General features: G+C 52.0%; 2 protein-coding genes across 2 annotated transcripts; one reads left to right on the top strand and one right to left on the bottom strand.

The window, feature by feature from the left end:
• Positions 1-28: 28 nt before the first annotated feature.
• LOC128269005 (brachyurin-like) lies at positions 29-952 on the bottom strand. Its single transcript, XM_053006334.1, has one exon. The coding sequence runs from the start codon at positions 950-952 to the stop codon at positions 29-31; it is 924 nt and encodes a 307-aa protein (XP_052862294.1).
• Positions 953-3293: 2341 nt separating this feature from the next.
• Positions 3294-10585, top strand: LOC128275337 (uncharacterized). The gene is made up of 6 exons (XM_053013810.1): positions 3294-3446; positions 3530-3660; positions 5544-5714; positions 6343-6565; positions 9464-9661; positions 9985-10585. Exons 3-6 carry the CDS (start codon positions 5605-5607, stop codon positions 10291-10293), a joined length of 840 nt encoding a protein of 279 aa, XP_052869770.1. The 5' UTR covers positions 3294-3446; positions 3530-3660; positions 5544-5604; the 3' UTR covers positions 10294-10585.
• The last annotated feature ends 1213 nt before the right edge of the window (positions 10586-11798 follow it).

Below are 11798 nucleotides of genomic sequence, written 5' to 3'. Positions count from 1 at the left end.
TATCATCGAGGACTGGAGGACTTGTGGTCTATGGGAGCAGCGTGACGTCGGAGTTGGCCCCGATCCAGGTGAGGAAGGACGTGGTGCGGGCAAACACGGACGGCCAGTTGAGCTCGCAGCCGAGTGCCAGTCCGAACGATACGACGCCCAGCTGGACGGTGGTGCCACCGCGCTGGATCGTGAGCGGACCGCCGGAATCACCCTGACACGCGCCCCGACCGCCGTCACCCGAGAGGCAAATGTTTTCCGGCTGCACGACGCCCGGGAAGCGGATCGAGCAGGCCAGATTGGTCTGGATCGGGTTGTTCACGTACCGCAGCACGGTCGACGCTTCGGCGATCGAGTCCGAGAAGCGCCCGAAGCCGGACACCGTACCGATGAGGCCGGCAAAATCGTTGCCCACATCGCTGAGCGTGGGCAGGGTGACGGGCTGGATGCGGGCGCTGTAGGTGACCGGCGACACGACGCGCACCGTAGCAATATCGTACCGGATTAGGGCCGGATTCCAGTTCGGGTGCAGATTAATGCCGGACGCTTCGAACGCGATGCGAACCTGGCTCGGTTCGGCGGCGTTCGTGCGATCGTGGGCTCCGTAGATCACCAGACCACCGGTCGCATCCTCGACGCAGTGGGCGGCCGTAAGAACGTAGTTCGGGCTCAGCACGGATCCTCCACACAAACCAGTGCCGGTGGCGAAGTTGCTCAGCATGGCGATCTGATAGGCGAACTGACCTTCCGCCGCGATTTCGCCATTCACGATGCGCGAGTTGGCGCGCGTGTTGGCCGGCATGTTGCGCATCTCGGTGAGGTACTGCTTCAGAATATCCTTCGGCAGGCGGCGCCAGAACTGTGGCATACGGGTCATCGGGCGTACCTTCGACCAGTCGATATCGTCGGTGGCCAGAACGGCACACGCGAACGCGAGCAGCGCCAGCGACACGCAGAACTTCATGCTTCCGTTTTGTTTTTTGCACTCCAAATACAATTCAATCACAAACTGTGCCACCGGAGCGGGCCCTTCGGGTGTACTTATATAGCTACCGGTGCGCTAATTGCCATCCGAAAGGCTAATCTTTATTACAGGAACGTCCAGTTTTTGGCGATAAGATCGTCGAACCTTAAACTGCTTATGGACGACTGGCCGAGGGTAACCTTCTCCGATAGCCGTTACCGATCGAACCGAGACTTGAACGAGAGAGGACGCACAGCTTATGGGGTGTGTATAATCTTGTGATAGTAGCTAACCTCTGCTGTGCTTATCGTACACAGTTTTCTGACGTACAGGTTATGATGATGGAAATCTCTGGGTATTACTGGCAATTCCCCCAGTGATAAGCACCCGGAGGGCCAACTGATATCGCAACGACGCCAGTTTGATACTAATTTGATTAAAAACGATCAAATAGTCGGTGTTTTTGGTAAAAGCTCCTCGTTTTGATGATTTTACAGATATTCTACAGATATTCTTCTCGAAGATCGACGAATGATCGGCAACGATAATTAAGTAAGTTTAAACTTAACTCCTTAAACTTAAATGGTGAAAAAATATCAATATAATAAACCGAAATAAATGTAATTTTCAGCGAGAAACAGTTGGAACGTTTCGGAAACGGAAATCCGTCGACATTCTGTTGGTCCATTTTGAACGTTTAAACGGCAAATGCTTTCGGAGCTTTATCAGCAAGAACTGCTTGCCGTCACCAGGGTGCGCTCAAAGCCACTATCAGGTTGTATCAAAAGTTTGTATGATTAAGATAATGATTTCGAAGATCTGGTGGTAGTGTCGGATAGTAGTGTTCCGATCGATTGGTCCCCCGTCAGGCCCGTAGAGCAGTTAGAGTACTGCTGGAGTCGGTTATCGGCCGAATGGCAACTTTATCGCAAACGTCACCAGTGTTCCGCGCGTCACCAACGACTTCGGGACAGTTCCAGTTCCGCTGAAAACTCCAACAGTGGCAAAAAGGCACCAACCGTCAATTTGAATGTGATGTTAGCGCCATCTGTGTTTCGGTATCGGCAAGCGATTTAGTACAAGAGTGGTGTGTACTAATTAGTAGAACGGATCCGTTCCGATAGTAGAATGATTTGTGATTGCTCGAGATTATTATTATAATGATTAATTGAACGTAAGGAACCGTTGAAACAAATAAACGAGATAGTAAATTATTGTGTGATTAACAAGGATTGTTCTTCAAATCCGTATTTTACCGAGCAGAAATTGAAAGTAACACATCCGACGACAATAGGACAGCATGCCGTTTCGCTTGAGAACATTTTGAAATAATACCCGCCACGGCCTATCTGGCGTGGCCTACTTTCAACGCCCCGACTAATGAGCCACAATCATCCCGGGCCCCGGGTCCTGTACCTGCCAACTGATAGTAGTACGATGCCAAACACAAATTAATGGAACCAAGGAGAGCATACGAGAAATCATCGTGGCGAGAGACGCCCGTCGCCCGTCAATGCCAAAAGTGCGTCAGCATAAATCCGTCCCAAGGTTGCGGCACAAATAGGTCCACTAATCCTTCCCGGGAGCCTGACACTGCCTATCGTTCGTTCACTATCGTGCATCTCGAGCCAGTGCCGCCCAGCGACGGAGCGAGAGGACAAAACATGACACGGTCCATTCCAACCGACCCCGTTGCCCTTCTGCGCCGTCCTGCTGGGCGATCGAGTATTTTTAAAACACTCCTACCGCCCCCTATCTACTGTTACGGGTTTCCAAAACATCGTCGCCATAGCTGGCCCCTGACGGAAACTCTCCCGAGTAGCTGTCTCGTGGATTTCCCATTTTCCATTTCCACCGTCTGCCGCGCCGCGGTTCGCGGTAATGATGTGGTCGCCCGATTGACCGTCCGCGGAATGTTGCAGTGTTTTGTCACACTTTCTGATCTTTTATGGTCCGGTGTTGGCCTGGCCCTGCGATCGGTCCGGTTGTTGTTTTGGTCGATGATTAATTCGGTTATCAAAAATCGCCCTGCAGACCGTCACCCGTCCGCCCGGTGTGATTGATGGAGTGTTGTTCGGGGTTGGTGAGGTTCAACAGCACACGCCGTGCCGTGCCGTGCCGTGCCGTGACCGTTGCATGCGCCCGCGTCTGCGTGTTCACGACGCTGAGTTGCCGCTCACCGAAAGGGCATCCACCGGTGGTGCAGTGATTGCCACGCCGGCCACCACCACCGCCGTGAGTTCCCGCACCACGGCCCAGCCGGGATCGATGGCCCGCGAGAGCTGAGTGTCCCGGTTCCCTTCCTTCGTCTCACGGTAGGGACCGCGTGCGTGTGCGCAAACCACTGGCTGACGGGCTGGCTTGCGCAAACCGACGGAATGCTGCTTTGGCGCGGCAATTCATAAAACACTCCCTACGCAAGGTGGGCGCCTGCAGTCGGAGCTGAGCGCTTGAACGGAAAGTGTTGTGATTTTGTGAAACCAGACAGCTTAAGGTTGGTGGCTGGGCCCGATCCCTGTGGGGGTGGTGTGGTGGTGCTCCGGTGTGTAAAGCTCCCATATTCTACTCCGTTTGCAGGGCCAGCAGCAACAGCCAGGCGTTTCCAACCGACGTATTACCGTAGAAGGAGCAGCACGCGGAGACGGAGTGATTGACGTGATTCTGTGTGATTTTTGTGTGCTTTACGCGTGTTTGCAAACCCCCCGTAGGTAGGTGTCGCCCCAGCGCCAAGAAGTCATTGGCTGAGTATTTTGAGCATTGCTCTCGATGTGATGACGCTCATCTTTCAATACATCAAGTGGGAGAGTAATATTTTTAAATGATGATCAGTGATCGGCGTGGCAGAACCGCAGTGTGTTTCGAACCGACGGCCGACCGATTGAAGTGCCCGTGTTCGAACGGAGGAAAAATCGATCGCCTTCACTCTTCGTGGCGCCAACCACAGAGGGGCCGAGTGTCGAACATTGACCAGATGGTATCCATGTGTCCCACGCATTAGCGCGGTCTTTTGCCAATCCACAGCGCGGTGTAGAGTACTATTTTCGATGTGCACCACCTAAAGCTAACCCGGTGGAGGGAAGTCGAAACAGACCGGGCAGGGTTTCAATGGAGGCGCCTGGTGCGCTGTTGCAATGGAGGCGCATGGTTGCTTTCGAGTTCTTTGAAGAAGTGCATAAAAATCCAAACAGAAAAAGGTGCATTAATTTGAGGTCCATCAATTAGGAACAACACTCCCACGAAGCTCATCCAATCGGAGGAGGGTGACAGACTCTAATCCGTCCGCGATCCAATTATTTTCCTTCGAACTTCAAACTCCAACCCATTCACCGAAGGGGCAACGTCACGCGGGCAATTAGTGGTGGCCCGTGACTAATTTTAGGTTAGGCCCTAATTTTCTCGAGCGGAGGTGCGCACACGAAGGAATGCGTTGTTCCGTGAAGGCAAAGACACACACACCCAGACGAGTGTTACATCCTACCTGCGGAGCTGTGACCGCTGGGACACTCTTTTGCAATGAATGGGACACCCATTCCCGGGGTCCCTCGTTCTATCTCTCTCTGTCGATCACTCTAGACGCCCTCTTACGGGAGACGGTGTCAGAGTGGCAACGAAAAAGGCCGAAACGTGTCGTGTACGCGCGCGCCCGCTTGATGGGTGTCTATTTTCGATGTCGTAAATAAATTGCTCCGAGACTCCGAGCGGCGGGACCTTACACGGCGGGAGACTTCGTGGCCCCATCCGTTGTCCATCTCGGCGTGTTCGGGGCTCGGGTCAGCCGATCTAAGTCAAGGTTTAAGGCGGTTAAACCGAGTCGAACGATGCCCCGTGCTCCATTTTGTCGTGGGGACCGTGCCTGAGATTCCTGACCCTCGCGCGATGGTTGGTCCGTAAAAGGCCACCTTCAGCGCTGAGAGGCTGCTGCTTCTTGTTGACTAATTAAGAGCTCGCGTTAAGACTGGCGACTGCACAGGACACTGTGACAGCGCTGCGAGTGGCTGATTGACAGCAGTTGGCCCGGGTCCCGGGCTCGGTGCATTCCCTCCTCACGCAACTCACGCCCTGTGCCGCTCGCCGTTCTGGCACCCAGAGGAATGTGTTTTAATTAAACAAACAATTGCACCGCAGCAGAACTTTGAAACGGTCCAATAATTCGCGCTGTGGCTTTGGGCGCTTGGGGTTTGTTCGCTCGGCCCATAGTCCCATAAACGATGGGAGGAACCATTAATGGAACGAAACGAGGAATGCGCTTCGCGGTGCGGCTGCGGCCAACGTCAACGTCGCTTGTCGCTGCTCTTCTCGGACCGGAAAGGGGAAATCGTAAAACCGGAGATCCGGTGCGCGATCGTGTCAGGTGGTTGTTTACGCCCCGGCTCGGTTAACACCCCCCGGCGGGATAGCGATGAAACCCTCGGCTGTAAACACGGGCGGTCAATGTTTACCCGGACCGGAACTCGGCTCGTCAACGCCGGGTAGTGCTGAATGATTGACATTTTGTTTGAATTATTGTAAATTCCCACGGGCAAAGGCGGACAGATTGTGCAACAGGTGGCTAAAATGCTTCTTCTTCTTCGTCTGCTTCTCTCCGTTGCAGGTAAACCACTTCCCTGTAGGCAGGTAGAGAGAGGAAAAACCCCGAACAAAGCAGAATCAAAATGAGTGCCCGCCGAGGACTGCGTACCCGGGTCTATGACGCCAACATGTGCATGGTCGAGAACAACTACCGGGCCGCCCTGGAGCGTCTGGAAAAGAGCCGCCGTGCGCCGTAAGTAATCCGGTTTCCCGGTGGTCAAGGGAGTGGTTTCTCGGGGCGGCCGCAACAGCTGCTCGGTGGTCAAGGTTGACGTCAGTCCGTCCGGTGGGCGACGATGTAAACATTAATTTTACTCTACCACCGTCGTCGTCATCATGTTCCACAAGCTCAGGGCCATGGTCGGCCCTAACTTCTCCACCGTCGTGGCTATTTATTATCTTTCGCACGTTTACGCTTTGGAACCGTCCGTCCCCCCTTGTCGTGGTTTTCCCGATCCCGGGGTTTACATCATCCTTTACTTTCGGTCATTTAGAGTGCAAATTTACAGAGAATAATTTTGAAAACAAATCTTAGACGTCCTCACATCGATGTTGCACGCTTTTTCGGCGTTTGCAATTATCGGTTGTCGAGAGCAGAGTAGGCTTTGAACTGGTTCTAAACGCCAGCCGTTTCCTATTCAGCCACTGGATCCTCCGTTATAAACAGCACTATGGACCGCCATTTTGGAAGAGTAGGGTACATTCATAAAGTCTACAAAATGAATCGCTAATACATGATTTTCGAAAGCAATAGCAACGTTCCATCTTTGAATTATACTATTCCATTAACGCCGTCCATCTTTTCGACCACCCTAACGCAGATCACTGGATCGGGAGGTCGTAAAGGCGCGCGTTTCGCCCTTCAGCCGCTACGACTTTAACGGGGCCAGCGTCGACGAGGAGCTGCAGGCCGCGCGCAGCCGCGCCTCGAAGGTGATCCACGAGAAGTCGACGATCGACCACCGGGCGGAACAGTTCCGCAGCTCCAGCCTGGCGCCGGTCTCGGTCAGCTCGGCGCTGCTCGAGAACGAGTTCGACGATCAGGTGAGATTCAGACGGTTTCTGTTGCGGCGCTCGTGGGTCAACCACAACAACAGCGTCATTTACGTAGTGCCACTGCCGAGCGATGCGAGCTACTTCCCTCGCTGCTACTACGACTACTACTCTAGCTGCTGTTGACGATCTTCCCATCCGCGGGCCGGCGTGATATGTAGCTTCGGAGTGAATAATGTTGTTAGGTTACAAGAAACGTCCCGCACCTCCCGTATGCTCTAAATTCCGATTCGTCCACCTGGCGGTGAATGGCTAACAGAAATCGATAGACCTTTTGTGTCCCTCTATTCCCGATGCTGACAGACTAATCCACTGCTACTACCACCTCCACCACTACTACTACTGACACCGATTAAAATATGTTTCCATCTGGTTCGATGCGGCGCACGGCAGGCGCCATTTAAGGAGTTGATGCGGAATGTTGATGATTTGATGTTACCTGAGTACAACTGTTGAATGTGTTGCGGAGTGAAAGCCCCAGTCTATGTACAATCTTATTGCAATGTTTATACACGTTTATACTATTTTTCCTCGACGACAAACAAACAAAGCACTCTGGCAGGGCGCCCCGGTTTCGGATCAATTGCGTATTGATGATTGGCGAAAGTTATCGAACGAATTAGGTTAGCGAACGAATCAATATTTCTAAAAAGTATAGGCTAGCTGGGCTTGGCGTGCTTGGCCCGCGAGTCCTTTCTAAATTAGCTACCTTCAAAGTATTTACTTTTTAATTCAAAATTTACTAACCTTCACGGACGCGGCTATGGTTAAGACTATGCGGAAGAGCGAACCACATATTTAACCAACGCAAGGCTGTTTCCGTTCCTACCGACAAAAGTCACGCGTTTAAACAAAAATTTAAATCATAAAGTGCGAAAGTGAAACGATCGAATGTGAATGTTGTGTTAAATGAAAGGAAATCACAAGACGACGTCACGTCCCCAGCATCATTTTCCGCACGAAAACGAAACAAACGAATGTGAATAAAATGTGATACGATTCGGATTGCGTTCCGGATGCACTCAACACTCGCTTCCAACACACACTGCTCGTGTCCTCGTGTTAGATGTTTCTATCCTTCTTTTGATACTTTTTGTGCAACGTTGTTAATCTTCGCCATCGCCGGGCAGCACTGGTAATTCTACAAGCGTAGTTCCGTTCCGGGAAGCGTACCGTAGCGTAAGTGGTCGCGTAAGAATTGTCACCTCATGACGCATCATCCGCTCGTGCGCAACCATCTCCACATGTAGTTTTAGCTGCGTGCTGCGTTTGGCAGAGAGTTTCCCGATTGCTTTCACTTCGGACAAACTGGAAACATATTCTAATCAAAATTCTGCTCGTAAGCCTGCCGTAACACTCAAACTAACACCCTTCATCGCGTACTAACTCCGGGATATAACAAGCGTCACAATCAGCTTAGACAGAGCATAGAAAATAGAATTCCGAAGTCCGAGTGACATGCGGCGGAGGACTTGTCCGAGACAGACCGGTTGACAAGCTTGCGGCTTTCAAGGTGAAAGTCGACCCCATAGGCTGTGTCATGGGATGTTTTTGTTGGGTGTTTCAATTTCCCGAACACCCGCGGCTTACAAATGCCTTCCTTCCTGCGATCGTTGCGGTTCCATGTTTTCGAATGTGAACACATTGTTTGTTTTGGCGACACGGTGAATTGGTGATCCATCGTGTTTCAGCTTCAAATGGCGGCGGCCGTGGTTCGAAGTCGCCACTCGTCGTGTTGTGTCCCAGAAAACGGTCCCATCCGACGGTTCGTCACCGGCCAAAAACAGAATTGCATTATGCCGTGCCGTGTCTATGAGTCCCTATTATAAATATTCTTACCTCGCGTCAGTCGAATCAGCTGATTGATGGCCGGCCAAGAGTCTGTATGTATATTTTATTCGCGTCCCGTTCCCCCCGAGGAGCCTTGCTTGAACCTTGAGCTGTCGCAAGTCCGGTCCCTTACGTCCCCCCCGCGGTTACTATCAGTACGACCGCGCCGCGCACCGTGACTCAGGCCCGGCAATATATTTTTGGCCGTTTCTCGACAAACCGCGGTGTTTAAATTGTCCTACACTCTTTTGCGTAACGGCACCCCCGCCGCGTTCAGTTCTCTGCTACTTCCGGCCACCCCGCGGTGCCGGTGGCCCCACCGAAACACAAGTGCTTAAAATATCCCCGTCCCGAAATGTCCGTCGGAAAACGTGCCGCGTGAACCGCGTGCGCCTTCGCGCGAGGCTCCGGCCTTCCGTGCCTACCCCGGGTGTCCCGGGTGTCCCGGCGGTCGGGGTGGATTGGTAAAAATAAAACTTTTTGCACGAAATCATTACGAAAAGCGGCGAAAACGGCCGCCTTCACTCTCTGTCTCTAATTGCGCGCGCCCGATGGGTGTACGCGCGCCAGAAAGGCGGACCGCTCGAAAGGCAGCGATCACATTCCTGGGGCCGATGCTCCGTTCGTGCGCCGTTCGGTGTACATCCCGGCCCCTATTGTGCCGGGTTCTCTGAAAACGCTGACTCATTTTTTGTTGTGGTTACATTTTATGACTCATTTTTTTAACGACTTCGGGTACGTGGGGCTTCATTGAGACAATTCAATTCGCTTTCCCTTGCAACGGCCACAGTGTTCTAATTTTGGAACCCATAATTGAATTTTATTACTTCAATTGCCTTTCCGGAGCGGACATTGTGGAGCAGATTGCAATAATTGGCTTTCCGGTTTTCCGGCACACGTAGGCTACTCATTGCTAATTGAAAAAGCAGGCTTTCGGCCATTTTGGTTTGGGAAAACCAATAATTAAATCAATTCTACTAACCTAAACCAGCACAGCATGTAGGGCAGCAGCATCACAAACTTTCTAACCACCCTTTTTTGGGCTTTCGACCCGTCCAGGTGCAGGCCACACTCGATCGGATTCGGGCCAGCAAAAGCCTGCTCAGCCAGCTGCAGTCGGACGATGCGCTCGAGTCGTACCGGAGCGAGACCCGCTCGAAGCTGAGCGAACAGACGGCCCGCAAGCTGGCCCAGAAGATGTCCACCGAGGAGGATGAGTTCGTATCGACCGGCATGACCACGAGGAAGGCACTGAAGGTAAGGACCCCCGTTTCTTCTCTGCACACCCATCCAACCAACTAACACGTAGTCATCCAACGTTCTGCTCTAACACTGTGACCACCGGCTTCTTCTTCTTCTCTTTCAATCGTTTCGCTTCATCTCGCTTCGTCACCTAACATCGGCGCAGTTCAAGTACCGCAAGTACCTCAGACACCTCGACTAGACCAGGGGCCATCCATCCCCGGTTTCCATCTTTTCCACCCGTCAACCCATTTCACACACCCACCTAACCGGCGATGATGATCCTAATGATTGGTCTCCCTGTCCCCTGTCCTACAAAAAATGCTACCCCACGCCAGATGCGAGCGGCCAGCGAAGCGGCAAACAAGAGTGCCCTCCAGTGGAAGGACGAAACGGCCGAGACGTTCGCGAGCAAACGGGCCAACGCGACCCGAGCCCGGCTCCAGGATATCGACCACGAGATCGAGGAGTTCGAGCAGAAGCAGGCGGCCCGAGCCCGGCGTTCCGCGCAGCTGAAGCAACTGTTGGCCGAAACGGCCACCGAAGATCTGGTGCCGGTCAGCGTGACCGCCCATCACGATGGCAGCAAGGTTACGACCGGAGTGGTTAAGTTTAAGAGCACGCAAAAGAAGATGGTTAGTTTCTGAAGAGACACACAGAGAGAGACCAGAATTGGGGCGAGGGACTTCGTTTATGTTTTATAAAATCCGCACACCCGGGTGCCGGCGTTTGTTTACTTTTACTTTCCTACACACACACAAATATTACTGTACTCCTTTTATCGTTAGTATGTATAGTCGATAAGTGATCGATAGTGGACCCCCGGAACACTCGGCGAGTGCTCCAAGTGTGGTGCGTCGGCAAGATGAATGTGCGTGTGTATCCTTTCTGCCGCTCTGCACCGGTTCAACCGCGAAGCAAACCGCGATGTTGAAAACAGGATGAATAATAAATGATGTTTATTTAGCTGTGGCCGGTCGTGTGCTTTGATTTTGTGTTCACTGCGCTTGGAAGGGCGGCTCGGAGTCGAAATGGAGGAAGAAGCCGGACGGAAAACGAGAGAAGCCGAGAATGCTTGCGACGAGGTGACGAGTTACATGGAACCGGTTTTATTTGCGCATAAACAAGCAACAGCGAGTATGTGAAATCGTACGCATTGCGTGGAAGATGTGACATTCAAAGTATTTAAAGCACTGGTTTTGCCTCGTAGGCAGCTTTTGTAAACATTTTGAGTTACATTTATTGAGTATTTTCAGTTGAAAACATCAAAAACTGGGTTCGGTAGAACAAGCGCTTCAAGCGTGTATTGCAGATTTGCCTACCTTTAGGCGCACACATAAACCCTTGGAGTGCAATTAAATCATCTGTTCGCACCGCACATCAAATCGTTAATTCAAATGTAATTGCAACGTTTTGTTTCGCGGCGCAAGGCACCAGGGTGGTAATAATAGAGTCACTGGCAGTTATATTAATTCACACAGGACACGCCATGCGAGACGAGACAAATGAAACGATTAGTAGTGGCCGTGCCAGATCTGGTGCGCAAACTGCACAGCCACCATAAAGCACACCGAGAGCACACTGAGTGCAGCTGATGTTCTATGAATTTTATGAGGGTGGCCAGTCGCAAACAAAACCAGCGCGCACCGACGTGGCAATAGGCGAACCGTCCTATATTTATCTCGGTTTCGCGACACAACACCATTACGTCCAATTTTCATAAGGGCCAGCGCAAGTGCAATCGATAATTTACTTGGACTCCGTTCCCTCCTCCGGACGTTTAGTTGTAGTGGCATCTAGTCGCCATCGTCCTCGTCGCTGACTCATGTGGTTGGACGCCCAGACGACGACGACGACACTTGGCGGCCATAATTCAAACGGAACGGGTTGGTTCTATTTTTTTGGCGTCAACCTGAAACGTAGCCTCTCCAGTGCAAGAAGCGAAATATGCGTGCGTCCGATTTTTATTGCCGTCCGAGTTTTCGTGTTTGAACGAAAATGAGCACCAAATACCACCGGTGGCCAGGTGTGTTTCGGTAACAGAGAGATGGCGAAGGTGAGCCGACTGATGGCGGATTTGTTTCGGTACCGTTCCGTCGCATCATTCGGTGACTAATTTATCACAAACATCCGAGAAGCGGAAAAGTGCCTA

Source organism: Anopheles cruzii, chromosome 2 (genome assembly GCF_943734635.1).
Source record: "Anopheles cruzii chromosome 2, idAnoCruzAS_RS32_06, whole genome shotgun sequence".
NCBI lineage: Eukaryota > Metazoa > Arthropoda > Insecta > Diptera > Culicidae > Anopheles > Anopheles cruzii.
The sequence above is the reverse complement of the archived record's forward strand: the minus strand, read 5'-3'. Positions and strand labels throughout refer to the sequence as shown.